The 25266-nt window shown below is 49.0% G+C and overlaps 3 protein-coding genes across 5 annotated transcripts; all 3 read left to right on the forward strand.

The window, feature by feature from the left end:
• The first annotated feature begins 892 nt into the window (after positions 1-892).
• On the forward strand, positions 893-9040 carry P2RY14 (purinergic receptor P2Y14). 3 transcript variants are annotated; one of them, XM_014886192.2, is made up of 3 exons: positions 893-1109; positions 5065-5144; positions 6936-9040. In XM_014886192.2, the coding sequence occupies exon 3, from the start codon at positions 6954-6956 to the stop codon at positions 7959-7961; it is 1008 nt and encodes a 335-aa protein (XP_014741678.1). In that variant the 5' UTR covers positions 893-1109; positions 5065-5144; positions 6936-6953; the 3' UTR covers positions 7962-9040. The 3 variants fall into 3 exon arrangements, with proteins under 3 accessions (XP_014741678.1, XP_088027268.1, XP_088027267.1); XM_088171142.1 differs by lacking the exon at positions 893-1109 and adding an exon at positions 4697-4804; XM_088171141.1 differs by lacking the exon at positions 893-1109 and adding an exon at positions 4704-4804 and having other exon boundaries at positions 6217-9040.
• A 1664-nt stretch (positions 9041-10704) lies between these two features.
• GPR171 (G protein-coupled receptor 171) lies at positions 10705-13220 on the forward strand. The gene is made up of 2 exons (XM_088171143.1): positions 10705-10860; positions 11925-13220. The coding sequence occupies exon 2, from the start codon at positions 11974-11976 to the stop codon at positions 13075-13077; it is 1104 nt and encodes a 367-aa protein (XP_088027269.1). The 5' UTR covers positions 10705-10860; positions 11925-11973; the 3' UTR covers positions 13078-13220.
• Positions 13221-18925: 5705 nt separating this feature from the next.
• On the forward strand, positions 18926-25158 carry CLRN1 (clarin 1). Its single transcript, XM_014886194.2, has 3 exons — positions 18926-19188; positions 22207-22386; positions 23277-25158. Exons 1-3 carry the CDS (start codon positions 18936-18938, stop codon positions 23540-23542), a joined length of 699 nt encoding a protein of 232 aa, XP_014741680.1. The 5' UTR covers positions 18926-18935; the 3' UTR covers positions 23543-25158.
• The last annotated feature ends 108 nt before the right edge of the window (positions 25159-25266 follow it).

Raw genomic sequence — 25266 nt, forward strand, 5'->3', positions numbered from 1 at the left:
TCTCGAGATACCCCCTTACTGCACAGAGAGACATTCAGTTAAATCTGGGGGAAGGAGGAGAGTAGAGGTTCAGGGTAACACAATGGCCCCAGGTAAAGGATGTGGAGAAGGTTCATGTGTTTCCCTGTGCCTTTGAGCCCTTCTTCTACACAGATAAACCCTCACAGAAGCAAAGTCCATTAGGAATTGTGTATTTTCTGTGGGGTTGAGGTGACACACTGTCAAGCAGAGCTTAAGTCCTGCACTAAATGTTTCCTTGCTCCAAGGTACACAATGTACGTATTTCACCATTTCTAAATAAACATTTCAACCTCGATTTATCTCCCCAAACCTCAGCTCTCTCTTAGAATATACTCCTTTCCTACATCCACAGAGGAAATATTAGCTCTCCTATTACCACACATTCCTGCTAATTCTGTGCTCGATTTCAAAGCCTCCCAGAAAATTTACGGGAAGAGCAGGAAGGGAGGAAGCCAAGCGGGTGTTTAAGGTTAAAAGAAAAGAATAACACGAAAAAGAAGAGAAAAGAAACAGAAACACCAAAGACCCATGGAGTATTCCCAGAGTCCCTCTCCCAGCCTCGGCAGGCAGCGCTCAAGGCCGTGGCTCCGGTTCCAGCCCCCCGAGCCCAGAGCGGCGGCTCCAGGGCAGGATGCGTCACGGCCGAGGTCGCGGCCAGCCCTGGGAACAGCTCAGGACAATCCCAGCCCAGCCCGAGCTCCGAGCGCTCGCTCCGTGCCGGCTGCGCCTGTGCCGCTCCGAGGAACCGCCGGGCCAGCTGCGGCCACAGCTGGCCCGGGGCACGGCCCGGCTCGCCAGCCCTTCCCCTTCCTGCCCCGAAACCCCCGCGGGCTGCGCCGGGACAGAACAACCGGGACCTGCGGGCACGGACAGAACCGGGACCGCTCCGGGCGGACAGAACAACCGGGACCGCTCCGCACGGACACAACCGGGATCGGCTCCCCGGGATCGGATCCCCACGGGAAGAACCATCCCGGATCTGCTCCCCGTCCCCGGGATCGCTCCCCGGCTGTTCCCAAGGCTCGAGGTCTCGGTGGGCACCGCAGAGCAGAGGAGGGACCCCTCTGCCATCCCGCACTTCTGTCCAGGTGAGAACTCCATCACCTGTCCTGCAAACGCTCTCGATCATCGCCGGGTGTTTTTAAGAACTGCCACTGCAATTTTGCTTTTTAAATCGGCAAATAAGTACATACGAGTTCTACAAACCACTAACACCTAATAGCCCAAACGAGCAGTTTTAACTAAGTAGCTACAGAAAGCGGTACAGAAACTGCTGTTCAGGCTCCAGCTGTGCCAGCAGACGGGGGACCCACAGGCAAGTATTCTTCTCATCTGCCTTAAAAATAATACTTTTCTTAAGCGACTACTTTTGTTTTAATTTCTGAGGAAATGTAACTATATGAAAATCATCGTTTAAAACATCAGAAAACAGAATTTAAAATAAAATAGTTGAATGACAAATGCTACTATTAAAATATAATATTACAAGGGAAAAACTCCCTTGAGACACATTTTACTACTTTTAAAAACCTAGTTTTAGGACAATGAAACTAATAATCATTAAAATGTTTTATTGACCCAGGGCTCTGGTTTTTTGGGCTAGAGTTAATTTTCTCCCAGTAGCTGGTACAGAAATGTGTTTGGGTTTGGGATGGGAATGATGCTGATTACACCCTGATGGTTTAGCTGTTGATGAGCAGGGCTTGCACCAAGTCAAGAATTTCCCAGATTCTCATGCCCTGCCACTGCAGAGGGGTACACCAGGAAAGCTGACCCACTTGTTTTTCTTGGGGTTTATCTCTCTCCTTGTTATTTGCCTTCATTACAATCTGTTATTACTATTATTATATTCTTAAACTACTCTTACCTGACCTAACATTTCCTTCCACATCCACCACTCCCTAATTCCAGTATGATAACTGATGTGAGATAGGAAGAATCTCAGTGGGGGAATTTTGAGGCTTAATTTTAAAAACTGAGTATTTGAGTTAGATCTGAAAATTATACCATGTGCAAAGAGCTCAAAGCATTGCCTACAGACTACAATCTTCTAAGGCTAAAAACGTGCTCAGAATAATTAACACTCTTGTCTAAAAATGAGAAATAAAAAGAGAATGAAAAATTTAGCTTATCAGGAAGGCAAAGGTGTAAAATTTCAGATTCAAAAGAGCATGGAGACTGTTGGACAGGAAGAAGAAACGAAACAGTTACTGGTGGTTTTAGCAAGACAGAAATGCAATTCTGCCCTTGAGGTGTCCTGACACTGCGGCCCAAGGAGCCCAAGTCTTTAATGGGAAATACAGAACCTTATCTGCTGCTCTGTGTACCTGCTGGCTCTGCTGTGTGTACCTGCTGGCTCTGCTGTGTGTACCTGCTGGCTCTGTGCTCTGTGTACCTGTCAGCTCTCCTCTGTTCTGTGCTCTGTGTACCTGTTGGCTCTGCTCTGTGTGTACCTGTCAGCTCCCCTCTGCTCTGGGTACCTGCTGGCCCTGCTCTGGGTACCTGCTGGCTCTCCTCCCCGTGTCCTTCAGAGCTCAGTGCAGGTGCCAGGAGAACATCACAGGTGATGTCACTGATGTAAAACCTGCGGTCACCCACTGCCACCTCCTCACCTCAGCATCCTGGATTTGGCCTTTTGGGATCACGAGTGGGATGTCCTGTTAATGTGGACAGAGTCACTCACCCACCTGTCCTGCCCCTCGCTACCTGCAGCCGCAGACAGAACTCAGTTCCAGTGTCACCAGGCTCACGGGGCCACAGCCACAGTGACAGCCACAGGTGACAGGTCCGTCCCCAAGGACACACGTGCACAGGACACTCCTCAGCCCAGGGAGCAGCCGAGTGGGGACCCGGCTCTCTGTGTCCCCTGCCCCCCACACCTGAGGGGTCCCGAGAGCAGGAGGGAGGCAAAGGAGACCCTGCGGTGGTCACTGCTGCCCTGAGTGAGCCCTCCTGGGGCCCTGCCGGAGGAGGGGACACCGGCCACGGCACATCCAAACCGGCCACGGCACATCCACACCGGCACCGGCACATCCACACCGGCACCGGCACATCCACACCGGCACCGGCACCGGCACATCCACACCGGCACCGGCACATCCACACCGGCACCGGCACATCCACACCGGCACCGGCACATCCACACCGGCACCGGCACATCCACACCGGCACCGGCACATCCACAGCGGCCACGGCACATCCAAACCGGCACCGGCACATCCACACCGGCACCGGCACATCCACACCGGCACCGGCACATCCACACCGGCACCGGCACATCCACACCGGCACCGGCACATCCACGCCGGCACTGCGACAATAGATCCTCCCTTGCTGCCTCCTGCAACAGGAATGCCACCCATTCCTTCTGCCATCCTAATTGCAGCATTCATCCCATTTTCCTCCACTGCATTCTATGACGAACAAGAATTATCACCACTCAACTTCCAGAGGCTAAAATAGCCCGTTGGTATATTTTGCATACTTTTATTCTCTCAAGTATTAAAACTCAGACATTGCCCTATGACAAATGTCATAAGAGCAGTAAATAGCAAAATTTTAGTCTCTTGGCAAACTTGCAACAAGTCAAGTGCACCAACATATCTGCACAGTCACTACCAGCAGAGCCTTCCAGAGGAGACCAGCAATTCCAGCCAGGCACCCTGAGGGTCTCACCTGGCAGGAACCCCAGGGCTCCTCTCTGGGGACACAGAGAAGGGTCAGAGCAGCCCTGACCACACTCGGTGTTTGGGGAAGGAGATTTCCCTCAGCCAGCCCCTGCCTGGCCCCAGCAGCCTGGGGGCCGTGCCCAGCACAGCTCCCAGACCCTGTGCACCCTTCTGCCCCACAGGGACACCCACAGCAGCTTTCCCACTGGATCACACCAGCATGGACAGCACTGCACGTTCCACCACTACCAACATTCCGACCACATTAGAGAGAAAGGCTTAAAATAAGATTCTTCTTTTAGCACACTCAGCACAATTGGCAAGGGTTGTGGTGTGCGTTGTTCTTCCTCCTTCTCCAGCTTCCTCCTAACATCAGAGGTATCATCCAGTGAGATCACCTCCCCTGATTAATTCCATTTTGCAGCTCAAAAAAGATTTCTGGTGATAGTGACCACTGCCACCACTTCCTGGCCCAGTAACTGTATCACATATTTATTAAACAGCTGCAGTAGTTTCCATAAATACCTAAAATGTGTACTTGGAACTACACAACCTCTGGTAAATCCAGGGTAAATAAATAAATAAAACAACTTATAAATATTATTCTCATGTTCAGTAAAGCAGGGTGAACTTTGAAACTTGACAGCTGTGTCACAGAAGTCAAGAATTGCCTTAATGCTACTGTGGAAGTGCCACAGGGGACAGCACAAGAGTCTGACCTCAGAAGGGACCGAGCATTTCTAATGATTTATGCAGCTTGTCTTTTGCGTGCCGTGCCAAGACAACATCATTTGCATGCTGAGAAAGTTCAGAACTTTTTTATATTTTACCCAACCAATCTTGGTCGTGGGGTGAATCAAGTTTGCTGGCTTTGCACAGCTAGCTGAGGTTATTCACACAGAACCAATGAACTTTATGCTGGCCCGAGCATTCCAACAAGAACAGCTGCTGGAGCCCCAAAGGCTGTGTGCACCCCTCCCAAACACTGACACTGACACATCCCTGTGCCCACAGGTGACACGGGACAGGCCAGGGAGGTGACAGAGCTTGCTGCCAGTGCTGCCCTATCCACAGCTGTAGGACAAGACCCTCCACAAGGAGCCGAGTGAGAGAAGGTGACACAAAGAAAAACCAGCTAAAAGTGACCATGAGCACAGAGCTGTGATGCTCAGCAGGGGGACACAGGAGCCTCCAGCCTTACCTGTGCAGGGACAGCGTTCAGCTTGAACATGACTGCCCCAAGTCTGTCCCTACCCCTCTCTGAAGCTCTGCTGAGAGGTCTGGAGCCATGGCTGAGCAGAGCTCAGTGCTGAGCTGCAGGACCCCTCAGTGTTCCCTGCCAGGACACAGGACTGTGCCTTTTTCTCTCCCACAGGTGTCCCAGCCAGAGCAGAGGCCCCGTGCCCGGGAATGGGCAGAGCTCAGCAGAACACCACAGCAGGCAGCTGAGGAGAGGTAAGGACATGCCAGTGGCAGGGAAAGATGTGCAGAGTCCTGTGGCTCCCTCTGTGACAGACAGTTGATAAATCCGCTGGTATCAAATGCAGAATTTGTATAGGGTGTGCTCTGTGCTGCACAGACACAAGGGACTTTACAAAGATTTGATGTCCACATCTCCAGTCTCTCAGTTCTGAAATAATCCTTTGTTGTATGATGCTTCATACACAAAACATGCATCATGAACTTCTAAACAATTTAATACCTGCCCCCAAGCCCAAGCACAGAAAGACTCACCTGTGGGTTCTTGGCTGTAGAAAACCCCACAGAGAAGGAACAAGTTCTGAACATACCATGTGCAGAGAGAGGGTCCTGCTGAGACAGCCTGGAGGGAGAAAGTGAACGGGGACACAGCAGAAGAGAACATTTTTTTAATTCAATGTGTTACTATTTAAATTAAAATGCCATTTGCTATTAGTGCCTTTCCAGAAGATGCTTCTAATTTCAGCTCTCTCACCCCAAGCTCTACCCACAAACCTCCCAGCTCTAACACACTTGTCCATGTGGGAGTTTAATACCTACTCTCCAAACCTTCTCTTTCTTTTAAAACCCCAGCCAAACAAAAACAAATGCCTTGCTGACTAGAGCTGAAACACAAAGTCAGGATGGCTGCTGCTCTGGGATAATGGCCAGGAGGAGGTTAAATACAGGCTTTGGGTGTGCACAGGGTAACAGAGCCACCCCATGCCCCTCTCATCCATGCAGCTTCCAGAACACACCTAAGCTGGTCAGCCTTTGCACCATCTGCAAGAGGTGCAGGAAACAATACACCAAAGGAGACCTTTTTAGCTATTTGAGAACAAATGTCCATTTCTAGCTATTGCAATGGTGCATTCAGGCTCCAGCCTGCTCCACAGAGACATCAGCTACTGACTCAGAATGGGGATAAAAGGAAATTCTTTATTTTCTAAAAGACAAGGTGGGTTTTTTTCCCAGCTCCAAGGCACATATTTTCCAGTTGCCTAGGGTTTCACTTGCCAAATACAGCAGCATTATATTTATATCTATATTTGTTCTGCCCTCCCTACAGAGGATAATCCACCCCCACAAACATTCTGGCAAAGAAAAGAAGACAGCAGATGTGATTTCTTCTTGGAGATCCTTTAAAATTTACATCTGACTAACTTGAGAAGGCAGCTCAAGCTCCCACGTGGCAAACTAACACACAGACACACTCCTGTGTGCTGGGCTGCTGCACGTTTAAAGCAAACTCTTTAAGCCAGCTGCACTTGTGAGTTCCTTGCAAGGGAACACTGGGATAAATTACCATATGCTGGGTGTCTGCTCACTTCACCAGCAGAAGAGGAACTTTTATAGAACATTTTGACCAGGAATATTCACATCACTGACGTTTCATGGTAAAGCAGTGTTAAAAATGCCAGTCCTTAGGACATCTCGTTGAGCCTGAGTCAGCAGCTGGCTGTGGGTCAGTCCCAGCTCACAGCACGTGGGCTCATGCCTGCGGGAAAGGGGCAGCCCTGGCCGGAGGGCAACAGGTTAAAGTCAAACAGAGAAGCAAATGGATCCTCTGCTCAAAGCAACAACATCCCTGGAACATCACCAGAAAGGGAGATGGCCCCACTCAGGAAATTCTCTGCATTCCCTGCTGGGAATGATGAGGAGTGGGAACGTGGCCATTTCTGAGAAGCACTGAGTTCATTTGGAAGAGAGGGCAATTAGTAATCGAGTAATTAGCGGAAATCCCAGCACCACCCCGTCCCACTGAGCTCCTTTTTTCTCTGCTTCTAGGAATGCAGATACCACAAGATGCTCAACTCCAGCAGCAACTCCTCAGGGAGCAACTGCAGCCACAGCACAGTGATCACCACCACGGTCATCCCCCTGCTCTACTGCCTCATCTTCCTCGCTGGGCTCTCTCTCAACGCCCTGGCAGCCTGGGTCTTCCTCCACGTTCCCAGCACTAAGAGTTTCATTGTCTATCTCAAGAACATCGCTGTGGCTGATCTCCTCATGAGCCTGACCTTTCCTTTCAAAATCCTGGCTGATTCCGAAATTGCACCCCCAGAGCTGAACCTGTTTGTGTGCAGATACTCAGCAGTTGTGTTCTACATGAACATGTACATTGGCATCTCCTTCTTCGGCCTCATAGGCTTTGACAGGTACTACAAAATCGTGAAGCCTTTGTTCACCTCCTTTGTTCACACAGTTAACTACAGCAAGGTGGTCTCTGTCATCATATGGCTCTTACTGATGGTTATGTCATTCCCAAATATGATTTTGACTAATGAAATCACTAAAGACTCCACGAAATGTATAGGTCTTAAAAGCGAGCTTGGCAGACAGTGGCACAAAGCAACAACCTATATTTGCACAGGGATTTTCTGGATTGTTTTTTTCCTGCTAATCGTATTTTACACTTCTATATCCAAAAAAATATACAGCTCTTACAAAAAATTCCGGAGGAGCTCAGACATGGCCAAGAGAAAAACCAGCCGGAACATATTCACCATCATGTTTGTGTTTGTCATCTGCTTTGTGCCCTACCACCTCTGCAGGACCCCGTACACCCTGAGCCAGACCAGCTCCCACTTCAGCTGCCAGTCCCAAAAATCGCTGTTCTACGCCAAGGAGTTCACTCTGGTGCTGTCTGCTGCAAACGTCTGCCTCGACCCTATTATTTATTTTTTCCTCTGCCTCCCCTTTAGAGAAAAGCTGTATCAAAAACTGCATCTCAAGCTGACAGCCTCAAGCGAGGCTGAAATTTCTAAATCCAGAAGATCAAATACGCTTCGGGAAAGTATAAACATAGTGTAGGTTTGTGTCTCTACAATAATGTACATTTCAGGAGCTATTGATGAACAAATGTCCCAAGGAAACTGAGCACACAGCAGCCAGCAGCAAACAGGAGAGGGCTCAGCTCAGCACCAGGTGCTGCTTGTCTGTGTAAAGCCAGCATTGCATGTGCCAGTATAGTCACTGTGCCTGAGGGCAGCAGGGTGTGCCCGGAGCCACCTGGACCCCACAGACACAGAGGAGTTCCTGGAGCAGCCCATCCTGGAGTCCAGCCCTGAAAGGACCATCCAACAGACCCAAACCACACCAGCCTGCTTCCCTGGACTTACCTGAGCACAGACACCAAACTGCAGCACCTCCCTCACTGCTGGGGCAGAAGGAGCAAGAACATCATAGAACCATCTGGGAGCACACAAGTACAGCTGCCTAAAACTCTGTACACTTAAACCCACAAAGAATGGTTTGCTGGTTTTCCTGTGACTTTTATACAGCAGCAAAGCATTTCTGACTGTTATCAAGCTGAAAGCCACCAACCTGCTCTATACAAATATAATCTCTTCTATAGCTTTTTTTTTTTAATTGATTTTATTAATGTACAGGAAAAACATAGCAGGGCCTAAAGTACCTGCTAAAGCTTTCACACAGCAGCTCTGGAGCTGAATGTCTTCATTTTACTTAACAAAGAAGCCATAGGAACAGAAATAACAAGTCCTTCACCTTTCTGCCACTGCATTTCATTTTAGCCCAAACAGATTTAAGGGTGAAAAATGTTTAAACGTTTGGTCCTTGCACCTTCTCTAAGGCTGTGGATAACTTCTCTTGGTTTGAGACCACTGACATTCCACAGAATTGTACTGCAGCTAAAGGTCTGGACACCTCCACTGGGGTCACACGGAGATTTTGGAGCAAATTCATCTCTGTGCATTTCCCACCCACCAGCAGAGCAGCTCCAGCCTGATCCCAGTGAGCACCAGTTCCCCACCAGTGCCTGGGGCAGCCTGGTGTCACTCGGACTGTGGAAGCTGAACCTGCCCACAGGAGAAGGCTGTGTTCTGGCTGTGTTTGTTAAAGAAAATACATTAAAGATATTTATATGGTTCTTCCAGAGCTGCCTGACTCTGTCAAACTGAGGCTCTGCAGGCTCTGCCCTCCAAGCCAGGGAACCACCCTGCTGGGGAAGGGAATCTGGGACTTTGTGGGAGATCTTTTATCATTTATGGCAAAAACATTCGGTTCCCTACATGGCAGGGCTTGGTATTTGCCTACATAAATTTACATAATTGCAGCTGTGAAAGATCGCTGGCATAGACAGATGAAAACATTTCCACAATGTAAATTGGAACAACTTCTTAATTGCTTTGCAAGCTTTGAAAAAATTATTTATATTGTGCAATTGTTTCACACCTCACCAGATTGCTGATATTAGAACAAGAATCTACATGCAGGCACAGGGGAATGGATGGTGATCAAAATCTGTCTTCAAAAGGGATGCTACATTTCCAGCTTTTCATTCATGTCTAAAAAATCCTCCTCCAAGAGCTTCCCTAGTCAGGAAAGGTTCCATGGCCCTGGTCCTGCTGCAGTCCCACCCTGTGGGTGACAAGTCCCAGTAACACCAGTGTCACACCAAGCCTCTGACCCACCTGCTCAGCCTTGCCCCTCACTTTGCTGCATGAACTGAGGTCAATCTGTTTTCAGCACTGGGTAAATTAATCCTTTCACATCTTTCCCAGCAGATACCCCAAGGCAGCTCCTCACACACTCAGGGAATGAACATTCCAGTACCAATTATTATTACCACATCCCAATACCTGCTCTCTGGAAGGGCAAACCATGATGCAGTAAAGGTTTACTGAACCACCACTTCGTCTTTTTAGACCTGGAAAAGTTCCCTGAGCTGTAACCTGACCCTACAGAAAAAGAGAAACTGACTGGCAGAGATACACAGACAGAAACAGCAGTGCTGCAGTCTGGGTTTTAAAAGCCCTACAAGTATAAGAAGATCAGCTGTGCGTGAGCCCAGCACTAGAAAATGAATCAATGTTTGCTCACTGCTGGACACAGGATCACTCCAGATTATGAAGCTTTGCAAATGTTTTGACAAATATGGTCTGAACTTTCAGTTTATGACTAAACCTAAAACCAGACATTCTTCATCTGTTCCTCCACAAAGCTCTAGTGCACGGTTTATAAATTCCTGTGGACTCTCAACTACAACCAAGGGCCACCAGCTGGAGTTTCAGCTTTGCTGTCAGTACCTCACCCGCAGCATGGTGTCAGATCTTTTCTCATGGTTTCCCAAAACAAACAAACAAAACAAAAAATAGATTTCCCTGACTTCCCTGGTGTGCAATTTGAATTTTTAATAGTGCTTTGAAAATATCCAAAGATTTATAATTCATTCATTGCAATCAGCAGAATCCCTAGGTGTCTTCAAAGCTGCCAGCTAAGGTGTAACTCTAAAACAAGAATCGAGATTCTTACAACCTAGAATTTCATGCAGGAGTATTAAAATGAATGAGGACCAACTACATTGCAGAATCCTGATTTCAGATAGATTTTAAATGTGAGCTACATGCAAGGAAGGGGGGGAAAGGGTTTCAGACCTATGGAAACAAAAGCAAAGGAAGAGCCACTGATGTCATGCAGCCACAGCCCCCTCATGCCCCTCCCCAGGAGCAGGAAAGGGCGCTGGGTGCTCCCTGAGCACTTTTTTCTCTCTGTCACTCTCCTTTTGGGTAACTTCCACGTGATGCAGCTCTTTGAAGGCTGAGTTGAAGTGCGTCAATCGGCTCATCTGGAAACCACAGCCACGTTTGCAGCCCCAGCAGAAGGTCACACACAGCGGGTGGGACAGCAGTCCCTGGGGACAGCAGAGCTCGGCAGAGGATGCTCAGAGGACCCCGGGCCACCAGCACAGGTAGGTGGCTCCAGCCTCTGTCTGTCACAGCCTGTTTAGATCTCCATGAAGGTACAGCCCGAAATCTTTTGGGAAACCACCGTGGGAGTGGCACAGCCAGTGCCAGTGTCACTGGTCACAGCCCTTGGGACTGGGTGTGCTGGGTCCCCCTGCCCACGAGGGATGGGGACAAGCTGGGCCCAGGGAGCAGTATTAGATGTGCAGTAGTTCTCTTACATTGTATAAAATATTCTGTACAATATATAGAAACAGAAGTGTTGCAGTCTGATGGCACTCAAGACATCAACGTGTTGGTTCCAAGGAATTCAAGGGAACAGCCTTTCCTGTAGCCAACAAACAAAAAAACCCTCAGTCTTCGAGGGGTATTTAGTTAAATTAGGACCAAAATTTTCCACTTTTCTACTGAAGCCTACAAAGAAAGTGAGCAAAATTATTCATTATCTGCCTCTTTCAAAACGTGCTTTTTCTAATGGCTTCATAAAAATACAGTTAATTCATTCTGTGTTCAAGTAGGAATGGAGAGCAGTTTGCAAGCCTTAGAACTGATGCTCACCCATCTGACATATCTGTATATTGTATATTGTATATTGGCTGGACAGTGCATTCCCTCAGAACTCCCAACGCATCTTTACAGAACAGGGATGCTACAAATACTACTTTTTTCATTAAAAAAAAAGCTAGCTTCAATCCTTCAAAGGTTAGGATGTTTTCATATGATCGTTATTAACCAGATGCTTAAATAGATTCAGACTTTTTCTCTAGCGTTTTGGCTGGAGGACAGTGTTGAACCAAACACTGTCACAAAAGCTGCTGCAGTGGAAATGCTGCTCAGAAGGCTCTGTGCTTTCAGAATCAAATCCTAATTCTGATTCCTAATTCCTAATTCTTCCAGCATGAGAACCAAGCCCTCCTGAATATTTGGGAAGCAGCATGAAGAGAGAGAAAAACATTTCTTCCTAATTGGGGTTTTTTAAAATTAATCAAACAAAATTCTAAGAGAATAATTACTGCTGCTCAGGAAAGTCTGATGTCATTGATGTCCTTCCTCTTGGTTCTTTTTGTAGGTCCTTGATATCTCCTGTCAGCAAAGCCAACTCACACGAGGAGTTTACAATGTCAAGCAACATTTCTGAATGTCATCTCTATGAAGACATGGAACCTTTTACCTATTTTTACTACTTGATTTTTCTCGTGGGAATTATTGGAAGCTGTTTTGCTCTGTGGGCATTCACACAGAAGGACCAGAAGCAGAAGTCGATGAGCATCTACTTAATCAACCTCCTCACTGCAGACTTCTTGCTGACTTTGTCATTGCCAGTGAAGATTATTGTTGACCTGGGAATCGCGTCCTGGAATCTGAGGATATTCCACTGCCAAGTCACGGCCTGCTGCATCTACCTGAACATGTACCTGTCAATCACGTTCCTGGGGTTTGTGAGCATGGATCGCTGCCTGAAGCTGATGCACAGCTCCAGGATCTACCGCATCCAGGAGCCCGGCTTTGCCAAGACGCTGTGCGCGGCCGTGTGGCTCATGGTGCTCCTGGTGACCGTGCCCAACATGGCCATTCCCATAAAGCACGTCGAGGAAAGGCCCGGCGTGGGCTGCATCGACTTCAAGACGAAACTGGGGCGAGACTGGCACGTGTTCACCAACTTCATCTGCACGGCGCTGTTCCTGAACGTGTCGGCCGTGCTGCTGCTCTCCATCGCGCTGGTAGCCCGGCAGCTGTGGCGGCACCGGCCCGGCCAGGGCGGTGGCCGTGAGCGCCGGGCGCTGGCTCAGGTGCTGCTGGTGACGGGCACTCACCTGCTGTGCTTCGTGCCCTACCACGCCGTGCGCATCCCCTACACGCTGAGCCAGGCCGGTGCCGGTGCCGGCTCTGACTGCGGCCTCCGCCGCGCTCTCTTCCAGGCCAAGGAGTGCACCCTGCTGCTCGCCATCTCCAGCCTCTGCCTGGACCCCGTCCTCTACTACCACCTGTCCACGGCCTTCCGCCTCAGCGTCACGGCGGCCTTCGCAGCCCCCCGGGCGGGGAAGGCGCTCACGGCCCCGGAGGAGCAGCACAGCAGCGAGCGGCAGAGCTGCAGCCCCAACTGCAAGAGTGGGGAGCAGAGCGTGCCCCCCTGCAGCCCCCACAGCCCCTGCAGCCCCCACAGCCCCTGGGCTGCTGCACGCGTGGGCGGCAGTGCCAACAACGCTGCTGAGGAGCCCTGAGCCCAACGAATGGATCCACCAGCAACCAACAGCCCTGGCCGTGTGACACATCCCCACAGCACTGCCCAGCACACACAGCCCAGGAACAGGGGTCACCCCCAACACACACAGCCCAGGAACAGGGGTCACCCCCAGCACACACAGCCCAGGGATCTGCACACACAGCCCCCAGGAACAGGGGTCACCCACCAGGCACCAGTAACGTGTCCAAATACACGCTCAGACTCAAACACACCTTAGAATTATTTATGGCAGAACTCACCTTCACTAAGTTAAATATTGTGCATTTACTATATGAAATGACTTGGTGCTATAAAGTGAAGAAATTATTAGACAGCAGTTCTTCAGCTGTAAAGCTGATTTCACAAGATTAACCAAAAAGCATTTTAGAGGGCATTACTTACTCCAGAAAGGGATTTTGAACTGGACCGATTAAAAATTGCTGTATCTGCTTACACCACACCTGCAGGCTTCATAAATAAATTTCTTCTTCTTCCAAGTTCCATTGTCTCTCCTTGCTGCTGCCTCAATGAATATGAGAAAAGCTAACAACGTGTTACTGCAGAAAATTCAAGTGAATTGGAAAAGGAAGATAAAAAGTGTGAGTATCCATCATGTTCTCTTTGTTTGATCTCTTTTCATATAAATTTATAAAACAGCAACTAAGTTTATTAATATTCCAATTTACAGTTACTTCCAAAACGGATGCATATGTAGAATAATCAATAACTGAAATTTGAAAATCAATTTACTTTGGCAAAATCCAGCTGCTTAGGTTATCTCCACCTGCAAATCAAAACTATTGCAGAAACAAAACCAAATCAAGTTATCTTTTTGCTAATCCTTGCAAAATGGACAAAATATGAATCTTATTTTAGGCAAGCATTCAAAACGGCTCATTCAGTATTTTCATAACAATTCTCATTCAACAAGTCAGAACCCCAACTTTGTGAGGTAAGAAATTTAAAGAAAAGAAAACTGTATATATCAGAGTTTTGGTTAGAGTCTGGGTCACGGGGGGTGACCGTGGTGCCTGATCCAGTGATCACTGCTCTGAAATGCTCTGCTGGCCCAGCAGGCAGTGCCACAGGGACACAAGGGACAGCTGTGGCACTGGTCACTCACCAGGGCTGTGAGGAGGTGTTTGCCGTACTGCAGGTGCCAAAGGATTGGAAATTCAGTTTTCTCAGGCTGTCCCTCCTGGCTGAGCTCCCTCTGCCAAAGGAAGGGCTCACGCTCTCACAAGACTCCCCGGGCATCGAATAAAAGATGTGAGAGGTGTAAAGCAAAGGTTTAAGGTTAGTGCAGCCTTCAGTTTCTGAAATCCAGCAGCTGCAGCCAGAGACAGGATTTGTTCTCGCTTACAGCTGTTTCTTAAACTCCTGAGGTTTTTCAAAGACAGACAAAGCAAAGGCAGTCACAATAAGCCTGAGATTTAAGATACATGTACAAATTATATCTCTGTGCATATCTCTGTGGTTATTAGACAAATTTTAGCCTAGAGATATTTAGTCTAGGAAAGTGCATTCTGATTCTGAGGAACCTCCTCATTCCTCATGCTGCTGTGACATAGAAATCAAAATGAGCTGTTCCAGTGACTGACGGAAATCATGAGAAGTGGAGGTTGACAAGAGACACTGCAGGCAGGAATGGATGTGCTTGAAACCACACACATGACAGATATCAGGAGAAACGGGGTCCTGAAAGTGACTGAAAGTGATGGGTGAGGGCACAGGAGTGCATGAAAAAAAAGGAGAAATCCAGAGGAAGAAACAGGAGATTCAAGAGTCGTGCAAAACAGAAAGGGAAAAGAGGGGGAAACATTTGGAACCAGAGTCAAGGCATAAAACTCTCACTTGAGAAGCAGATGGCAGCAGTGGGAGTCCTCAGAGTGGAGCTCTGCAGGGTTATTTGTGCTTTGCTGTGACACCCACAGAGCAGCATCTCCACAGCCTCAGCATCCGGGGCTCCCTGCAGGGCAGGACAGAGGAACCAGCTCACCCACACAGCCACGAGTGATCTCTGAGCACACAGCCTGCAGCAGCCTCCTCTGCAGGAGGAAAGCCAGAGGAGCTGGGGGCTGCTCTCCTGATGCACACATTTCCTTTCTTTGCAGTGTTTTCACATGAAATATAAGCTGGAAGCCAAAGAGATAAAGTTTTCATATGCCCAGTTCTCATATTGCTGATATTCAAATCAAAATTTTACTTTATGATAAAGTTGCTTCACTAAACCCTTCCCAGCACTCTCAGCAAGGGAACACTTCCCTCAGAGTGATTGGGAATTACAGACCCAAGAGCATGAAGGTTCCTGCTTCACAGCTGTCCCAACTTCCCTGCTGAGAAAAACAGAACCCACGTTTGGGCTGAGCAAGGCTGCTGTGCACACACACACAGCCAGGGCAGGGGAGTGCAGGGAGGAAGGGAAATGTTTTTCTTTTACCCAAATAAAGCAACGTGGTGACATTACCACCCCTGTGGTGAGATGCTGTCAGCTACCAATAGAACCAGGGATGCTCTAGATTCCTGGAGACAATGCAGAGCACCCAAAAGGCTCTGCTCTCCACTGATGCAGATTTTGTTGGGCAAGGTGGCACTGCCAGAGCCATTCCCATACACTGGGTTCTTGGAACACAGGCCCTGGCAGCAGCTGAGGCAAGTCTGAAAGGTCTGGCCATCAAATATGTTACTTTGCTTTTTTTAACTGGAAATCAGAAATGTGGAGTCACACAACTTCCTGTCCCATGAAGGCTGCACCTCGGGGCCTCCTCCCTTCCAGCACCACATTTACTCACACACACTCAGAATGCACCAACCTCTCAGAATAATCAGGCTCTGGATTTGTCTCATCTGGGGTCTTGCACCTGCAGCAGGTCCTGGGCAAGAGCAGACCACACCTCAGAGGGGCTCAAACTGCTGCCCCAAAGAGCAGCGTGAATGTCATAAGAAAAAGCTGGCTTGAAGCTGAGTGCTCCTCTTAAGGTCACTATCAGTTATTCAAGTCACAGAACAAATTTTTGCATTCCAGAGAGATTGTGTACTTTAACTCCTTTAGACGAGCAGGTGTTGGATTTCCTAAGATAGTTAAGGATGAAAACACCCAGACAGGTAAAGCAATTTGAGCAACAGAGGCAATGCCAGCTGCATTATTAAAACTATTACAAGACTGCTCAGAACATGCTCTATTTTCTCAGTGCTTAGGGAAACAGACTGATTCTGCAGATATTATTTTGCTCATCTTGTCTCTCTTTCCTGTCAAGCAGCCGCACACACTCAGATTTGTGTCTCTCATGTAGTCACAAATGTTAAATCGAAGCTCTGTGACTTCCAGACCTGTTTTCCCACAGTGGGGTGGGGAGTTTTGTTTGTCTGTTTCATTTCCAGAAAAGTGATCTCAGAAAGACAAATAACAACTCTCTGCATTTGTCACAACCCCATTCGTGAGAACCACATTCTAAAACAGGACTTTTTCACTCGAAAGTGAAAAACATCTCTTGGCATCCTAAGAATTCAGATGGACTTCAAAGAAAACACCAGAAGAAAGACTAAATACAAGTGCAGAGTCCTAAGTGCATAAATATCCATGGAGTTTCAGGATTCTACATAGGGATTCCAAGAAATTCAACATCAGTCCTTAAAAATCAATCACTCTCTTCTGTCCTCCTTTCACTGGCTAGAAAATCCTGCTGCCAAGCTGCAGGTACCAGGTACCCCCCTACTGCTGAGGAGCATTTCAAACTATCTTAACCAAGCTGTATTTTGCTACACAGGAGATTGGCAAGTTCAAGAGTCTCACCAACCATTCTAAACCTCTTAAAAAGGATTGAGAGGTGAAAAAGCCAGTCCTTCTCAGTTCCCTTCCATAGTGGTACCTGTGACAGACTATGACAGATAATAAAAATACACGTAGTTCAAATGTGAAATTTGAGTGGGTTTAAGCCCTAGGAAAATGACTGGTGAACTCACAGAGTTGTTACAGACATGTGAAAGTCACTATTGCATTCTCCAGACCCCCTTCTGAGGACTCTGTTTCTGCCCAAATCAATTCCTGCCCTCACTCTTTGCCTAACTGGGGCTGCAGACAAGTCACAGGCATTCCAAGTCTGGACTGGTGCAAAGAAATTTATTCCAGTTTAACACTGTACAGTAAAAGTACAGCCTGTTTACTGGATTTACACCTTCACAATAATCACCACTGTGAAAATCATTCTGGAGCTGTGCACAAGAGATTATTTGAGCCAGGGAAATGTCACATGGAAAATACTTGTCACCAGAAATAATGTCAGTAGTTTTCTCTTCAATCCCATCTAAAAAGAAAGTGAATTTACTGCTTTATGACACAGAATAGATTTCTAGATTTTGAGTCCTTCTAATCAGGGGAATCTCCTGAGGAACCCATACAAGTCAAAGAGAACCAGAAATGAGAGATGCTTTCATTGCTCAGTGCACACGGCCACAGTCCCCAGGCAGCAATCCTGTCACTGTTTTCATTGTGATGCTGTATCTTCATGATTTTATATCACCAGACCTTCCCACCAAAACAATTCATCAACTGCTATTATTATTATTATTATTATTATTATTATTATTATTATTATTATTATTATTATTATTATTTGAAACTTCATGGACAAAGAGCTGAGCCTCTGTCAGCTACACTAGTGCTGGGTTTGGGGCCCCGTGCCTGTGTGGAAACCTGCACAGAAGGGCCAGCTGGGACAGAACCACAGAATCGTTCGGGTTGGAAAAGGCTTTTGAGATCATCAAGTCAAACCATTAAGACAGCACTGCCAGGCCCAGCACCTAAACACGTGTGATCCATGATGAAAGCTCAAACCAAGGTATTAAAACTGGAAAAACAGACAGGAAATAGATTCCAAACATGCTTCAGTTGGGCTCACATCAAAACACATTCAGCAGACAGCTGTCCTTCAAAGAACATTTTTAACAACAATAACAATTGCAGAAGGCAACGTCCTAGCCGTGCACATCCTATTTACAGGATAAAAATCCTTAGAGACTTACACGAGCACACAGCCTCGTGACTTGCGGCCTCTTCTGCCAGGGAAAAGCAGAAGTTTGTGAAGGGGAAGGAAACAAGAGACAAAAAGAGGACAAACAGCACCGCTCGTGGTGACATCCCTGCAGCGCCGGGGCGCGACCAGCGCCGACATCCAGCGGCGGTGAGAGCCGGGCAGCCCGGGCAGGGGGAACCGCCCGGGGCTCCGAGACCCCACCCGGGGATCCGGGACCCTCCCAGGGGCTCCGGGACATCGCCCGGGGCTCTGGGCATTACCTGGGCATTACCTTAATAAACAGCAAAAAGATAAATACACCCAGATGGAAAAAAAATCTAAAACCCAAAACCAAGGAGACAAAGCAACAACCAAAAAATAGAAGAGGGCAGCTCGGCATTGATGGCTTTAGAAGAAAACCTGTAAAAATAAACCGTCTGAAATCTTCCTTTATGGAGGGCGGATAATCAGACAGAGCTGCCAAGTTCATCGTCTGAGCCCCCAACTCATCCACTCCCCCGGGGGCTGGGACGAGCAGAGCACTCATCAAATTACAGAGATCTGTCATCCTAAACCCTCGCTATCGAGTGACAGGGGATGCACGGACACACCTGCCGAGCTGTGCAGCAGGGCACGGGGAAGAGCCTTTGGGGGACAGCATCGGACAGCCGGGGCTGCCCCGGTACCGGGATCCCGGGACAGGGCTGGGCACTGGGGCTCTCGGGACAGGGTTAGCTGGGCACTGGGGCTCTCGGGACAGGGCTGGCCGGGTGCCGGGGCTCTCCAGCATCCTGAGCGCAGCTCGGGCACCGCCTCCCGGGCAGCCGCAGCCCCGTGTGCCACCATGCCAGCCCAGCAGAAGAAGCTGCTCTTTGGCACAGCCGGGGTGCTGAGCTTCGCCTGCGCTCTGGGGACAGCGGCGGCCGTGGGGTCGCAGCTCTGGGTCAGGGGCTCCATCCTCTGCTCCACCGGAGCGCTGCTCGTCAACGCCAGCGGCCCCGAGCTGCTCAAGTTCATCGGCGACATCGAGTACGGGCTCTTCTCCGGGCAGCGGGTGCGGCAGTGCGGGCTCGGGGGGAGACCCTCGCACTTCTCCTGTGAGTACCCGTGGGGTTTGGGGCTGTTCCATCCCTCGCACTTCTCCTGTGAGTACCCGTGGGGTTTGGGACTGTTTCCATCCCTCGCACTTCTCCTGTGAGTACCCGTGGGGTTTGGGGCTGTTCCTTCCCTTCTGCCGGGACTGGGCTGCCCTGCCAGCACAGCCCTGCTCGGACACCGAGCCCCCAGCTCGGACACCGAGCCCCCGATCGGACACCGAGCCCCCGATCGGACACCGAGCCCCCCGATCGGACACCGAGCCCGCAGCAGCGCTGCCCTCACCCTGCTCTGATCTCAGCGTCAATAATTTATTTTATGGTACTAATACAGCCTGGCTCATGCCTTCAAGAATCTGTAATGCAGTTTCACAGAGAGCCACATTACAAAAGATTTATACTATTACTTTAAAAAGAATATTTGGGGCAGTTAATTAATCTCTGTCATCTTCCTCTGTGTGCCAGCATGACAACGCTACCTCTGTGCTGTTAACAAGAATGTATTAAACCAGCAAGAAGCTCGGGAAAGAGCTGGGGCACTGGCTGCTACTGAGAAACAAAGCAGCCCCAAGGTTTGCAATCTGTGGCACTAATTGGAAGAAGGACTGGGGGAGGCTGTCTGGGGAATGCTGGCTGACCTGGTACCTGACACACAAATATCAAAGTGTTAGTAATGGCTTCACTTTACACTCATAGCCTATTGATGTTCAAGGATAAGAAGATCAATAAAAAAAAAATCAAGAAGTGAGGCACATTTGTACCCAGCAGCACACGGAGCAGGCAGTAAAAGGCAGTTGCTGTGGGTACAAAAACTCTCCTGAAGTCACTACAGCACAGTGTATAATTGTTCTGCTACAACAGCACATGCAAACTGCTCACACCCCTGATTTCATGCAAGGGGAGGTTGACAGACAAGGTACCAGAAATTATTTACTATATAACATTTTCCCAAAATAGGAAACCAAGCTAATTTAATACAGTCTTAGTATTTGCTCTCTCTAAATTCCATCACTAGTCTGATTAAACTGCTGAAGTTCCCCCTTGGTTGCTTTGTGTGCCATCCCAGTTATTGCATTAGTGAATTTTCAGAGGGGTCTGTGCAATCCCAAGGATTTGGTTTACTGCTCTAGGTGAGACTTATGACCCAGGGCTGGTCCAGGTGCTCTGGGACTGACACCCAGGTGCAGCCAGGGACAGCAGTGAGGGGTCAGGGGCATTCACCTCAGAGAGCACTGAGAACAAGGTGCTGATCCTGCTCCCTGGGGCTGCAGCAGCCCCCTCCCATCACCTCAGTACCTTGGAAGGTACCAGGAGCATTCCTGAAAACAGGACAAGCTTATAAAATACACAGCCACAGCTTAATGCACTCACTGCACTTGAGCATGTCTGAGGAGAGCAGACACAGAAAATAGGCTAAAATATTTCCTTCTATGCTTGTCCCCATTAAATGCTCCCCTCTGACCACTATATCTCTTTTAATTGTAATATGAATTTGCTCTGCCAGCAAACCCTGTTCAGCTGGGGAAAACTTCTGCTCCATTTGTTCCCACTCATTCCCATCAGTTTCTAGGTCAGTGGTTCATTTTCTAAAGGTCTCTGCCATGCACAGCACACATGGGTTCATTCAGGACCATGAAGGAATGTTTTCCTTTCAAGACAACATTGCTTCTGGAATTGATTTTTCCTGATACATCACATATAAAATGTTAACCAGCTATAGATGCAGGTCCCCAGGGGAGGATTCAATACCATGCCATCACTTGTTTTCTTAAAACAAACCATACAAAATGGTATTATTAAGTACACAGTTTTGCATGTTCTCCCAAAACATCAGACAGGGTCACAGGAACTAATTCTATTCCTTGCAGGAATCCTGCACAGGGAAGCACTGGAAGAACACCCCAGCTCTCCCAGCCTGGCTCTGTGGCCTTGCTCAGCAGCTCCATGGTGTTTAGATTTTGGGGGCAGCTCTGCAGATGGAGCCTGAGCAGGGCAGAGGGGCAGAATCCCCCCCTGTCCTGCTGCTCACATGTGGGACAGGGCAGGGGAGGTTCTGGGTGCCAGAGCACCTGGAGCTTCTCCCCCACCTTCCTTGCCCAGGGCTGTGCTGGGATTGCCCTGACCCACACACACAGCACCCTGACCTTCATGAGCTCTGCACACATCGGTTCCATTGATTTCCCTTTCATTTAGTCAGGGAGATGAATACCCCATCACCTGCTGCTCTGTGCTGCTGTCTACAAGGAGGAGTAACTGATGTGGGGCTGCTTCACTCTCCACTCATTACAGCATAGCAAAGCAGCACCAGGCACTGTTAACTCACTTTAGTCACGCCCCCATGGACCAGGAGCACTGGAGTGTATTTCACCGTTCCTTCCAAAATACCTGGGTTTGCCAAACAAGCAGGAAAAAAATCATTCTCCCTTGTGTCTGAATGACTATCCCTGTGTCCTAGACTAACAGGAGCACAATTTGAAAGAGTAGTTTAAAAGCTGCATAAAAATATTTAGAATAAATTATTCCATAATCACAGCATAATTTCCTTTCCCATGTCACAACCCTTTGTGGGACTTCATGAACATAAATGAAAACAAAGTCTGAAGAAAGATTTCTTGTCCCAGAGAAGAGTGGATGGCCAAGCCTTCAGCCAAGGGAGCCCAGCCCTGTAACACTGGCACTGGCCTCGGTGACACCTTGTGCCAGACCTGCCCCCTCAAACACAGCCCAGAAGATGCTTTTCACATTAAGGACCAAATTCCACCCTCAGGAAGGGAGGAGAGGCTTTCCCTGGAGCTGCTCTCTGTCTCTCTCTCTCCTGGCCAGTCTATGCTTCTGAGTTTCACAGAATTTTTCTGCCTCCAAACATCCATGAAAAACCATTTCTAGCTAATTATTTCATCTGGTTACATTTAAAAGAACAGGATTAAAACAATTATCCCAAACGAGCAGGAACCCCCAGCCTGACATCAGAGACAACTTTCCCTAATGTGTATAATAATGCTGCGGTTTGTTTGTTTTCAGTTTTTCCAGATTTGCTCAGAATTATCCCTGCAAGTATCCACGTTAGTGTCATCCTGTTCTGCACAGTCCTGATTGTCTTTGCCCTGGTGGGAGCAGGGTTCTTCATGTTCAATGCTTTTGGCAGCCCCTACGAGACCCTGCACGGCCCCACGGGGCTCTACCTCTGGAGCTTCATCTCCTGTGAGTAGCCCAGGCTGGGCTGGGCTGGCCCTGCTCACCAGGAGCCTTTCCCAGCAGAGGAGGGCGAGCCCAGCTCTGCCTGCATTCGCTCTGAGCTGCCCTAAGCGAGCCAGGCAGGAGGGAGGGCGGCTCTGCCGTACCAGAACACGTTTTCCAGACTGAAGCTGAGACATAAACTGGGGAAATCCCACACAAGGGTGGGTGGCAGGGTGGGAATGGACAAGCAGCTGCAGGCAAGCAGGGCAGAAGGGCCCCAGGGACAGAGCTGGGGTGGCATCAGGGCACCCCACACACAGTAATGAGCAGGAAAAGGGGGAAAAACAACCAAAACAGCCGGCGATGCAGCTGGCTCCACGACAGGAGGGTTGCAGATGATGTGAGGTCACTCAGAGCAGCACAGCCTTGCCAAGGACAGGGGAGCTGGCAGCAGCTCGTGGTGTCTGACACAGGCACTGCCAGGCAGGGGTAACAGAGGGTCCCTGTGCCCACACCCCCTCTGGGCTGCTGGCTTGGCTGACAGACACATCTGCCCTGACTTTGCAGGGTACCACACACTGCAGTCATCACTGAACAGAGGACACGTGCTCCTGCTCAGGCACACAGCTCCACTCTCTCAGTGGCACAGTGAGCAACCTAAAGCTGGACATGAGCACAGATACTTCACCAGCCCAGGGCACTAAAGCAGCTGTGCTAAATATTCCTGGTGCTGAGCCAAATTCAATTAGCAAACCTTACCCATTTCAATAGCCACTGGCTTGGATTCCAAAACCAGTCCCTGTCAAAGCTGAGAGGCCATACAAACACTGCCCAGGGGTATGTGGCTGCAGCACACACGGTACAGCATGGCTGAGGGATTGCTGAGCTGATGAACATCTCCCCCTCCCTTTCAGGTTCCTGTGGTTGCCTCATCCTGATTCTCTTCTCCTCAGAGGTGAAGATCCACCACCTTTCAGAGAAAATTGCTAATTTCAAAGAGGGAACTTTTACATTCAAGACTCACAGTGAGCACTTTGCAAATTCCTTCTGGACCATCCTGGTTTGCTCCCTGGTGCACTTCCTCAATGCTCTGCTAATCCGATTTGCTGGATTTGAATTTCCCTTTTCAAAACCAAAAGACTCAGGGACAATCACAGGAGCAGTTGACCTGATGTATTAAAACGATGAGATTTAAAAATGTTTCAAGTAAAGGAGGTTGTCACTATTGCATCAACAACCACCAGATGTACCAACTTGTGAATGATTAGCTCTAGAGAAGGTAAAAAAAGGGAAGTTTCAGATAAGTGTCAATATGGTATAAGCAGTGAACAAAAGACATGTTCTGTATGGTAATATCTGGATGGAAAACCATCTTTCTTGGGGTAAGATCTTATTAAGACTTTTTTTCTGTAAACTGTTTAAAAAGTGGCTGGTATGAAGAAAAATAGGAATCTCAGTAGCCTTGCACTGAATCTGGAAAGTCCAACCAATGGGTTGTAGGAGAAGCCCACACTCACCAGCAGCAGCTCTGCCCTTCAGCCCTGGTGAAGGCAGGGATGCAGCTGAGGATGCAGCCGGGACCACATCAGAGCAGCAGGGCACAAGGACACCCAGCAAGGGACAGGACAGCAGCCAGGCTGTGCCCCAGCACCCCTGGGACTGCAGCTCAGGTGTGCAGTGCTCAGAGGGCACCACCCAACACCTGCACTTTGATCTGGCGTCACACACATGGAAACAGCAGCATTTCTCTCCATGAAACTCCCTGGGCTTTTTCCTTTTAACAAACCAAACTGTGCTCCAAACCCAGAGTCCTGGCAGCTGCTGAGCTTGGTGGCAGGGCTGGCAGAGCTCACAGTGCAGTGGAGATGCCCCTGCTTGCCTGGGGGAGGCAGCCAGGCCTGGCAGTGCTGAACAAACCCTCTGCAGCTCAGCAGGAAAAGGGCATTCCCAGGGCAGAGCCACGGCACAGAGCCCGGGGACCCCCCTTGCTCTGCCCCCTCCAGAGAGCAGCCCTGCAAGGTCTCATCAAACAGTGCCAAGAAAGATGGGAGAGCCCCTGGAGAAGGGCAGCACTCACACAACAAACACACAACAGGCACAACAAAACACAACAAAACAGGTACAGCACAACAAAATACAGAATACAACCAAACACAGCAGGCTCCCGTGCAGGCTGCAGCTCAGCAGGGGCTGAGGAGCCAACAGGGAGGGTCTGGCTCGGGAAGCCAGATCAGACAGGACCCCTGGACATCCCCAAGTCAGCTAAAGCAAGAGATGTTCCCCAAATGTTCCCCATCATCCCAGCAAGCACTGGCTCTGCGGGGTTACCTGGCTGCCTTGGAGGCGAGCTGCTCCTCACAGGACACAGAAACTGCTCAGAGCAAGCACGGCTGGGGAGCCCCGGCCCCATTTACCTGCGGGGCTGCCCCAGCTGTGGGTGAGGAGCAATCCCAACCAGCACCCACCCAGTCCCCAGATCAGAGCCAGGTATCAGAGCCCTCTGTGCTTCAGGATCTACCAGCCCACGAGGCCTTACTGACTTTGATGTCATTTTTTGTACTTTTACTGTGAAAGGCAGAACGCTGCTGGGTTATTGTAAAGGTTTGTCAGCTGTATCCTTTCCCAAGTTAGCTCTGCATCTCCCTGGATTTTATAATGTGGAAGGGCTTCTGTGAGTCAGCACAACTCCCAGTGTTTTCATCATTTTCTTGTTAATCTATATGCATATTCCTCCTAATGTTAATGTATGTTCTTAAAGCATAATTTGTATTAAATCTCACGGTACTGTTTACTACACAGCAAACCCAAACACATTCCTTTACTGTGGAGACAGGAGCAGCCCCAGCCTGGGCTCTGGGACCAAAGCCTGGCCCAGCCACCCCCACATCCCCCCTGCACCCGAGC

Source organism: Sturnus vulgaris, chromosome 10 (assembly GCF_052056855.1).
Source record: "Sturnus vulgaris isolate bStuVul1 chromosome 10, bStuVul1.hap1, whole genome shotgun sequence".
NCBI lineage: Eukaryota > Metazoa > Chordata > Aves > Passeriformes > Sturnidae > Sturnus > Sturnus vulgaris.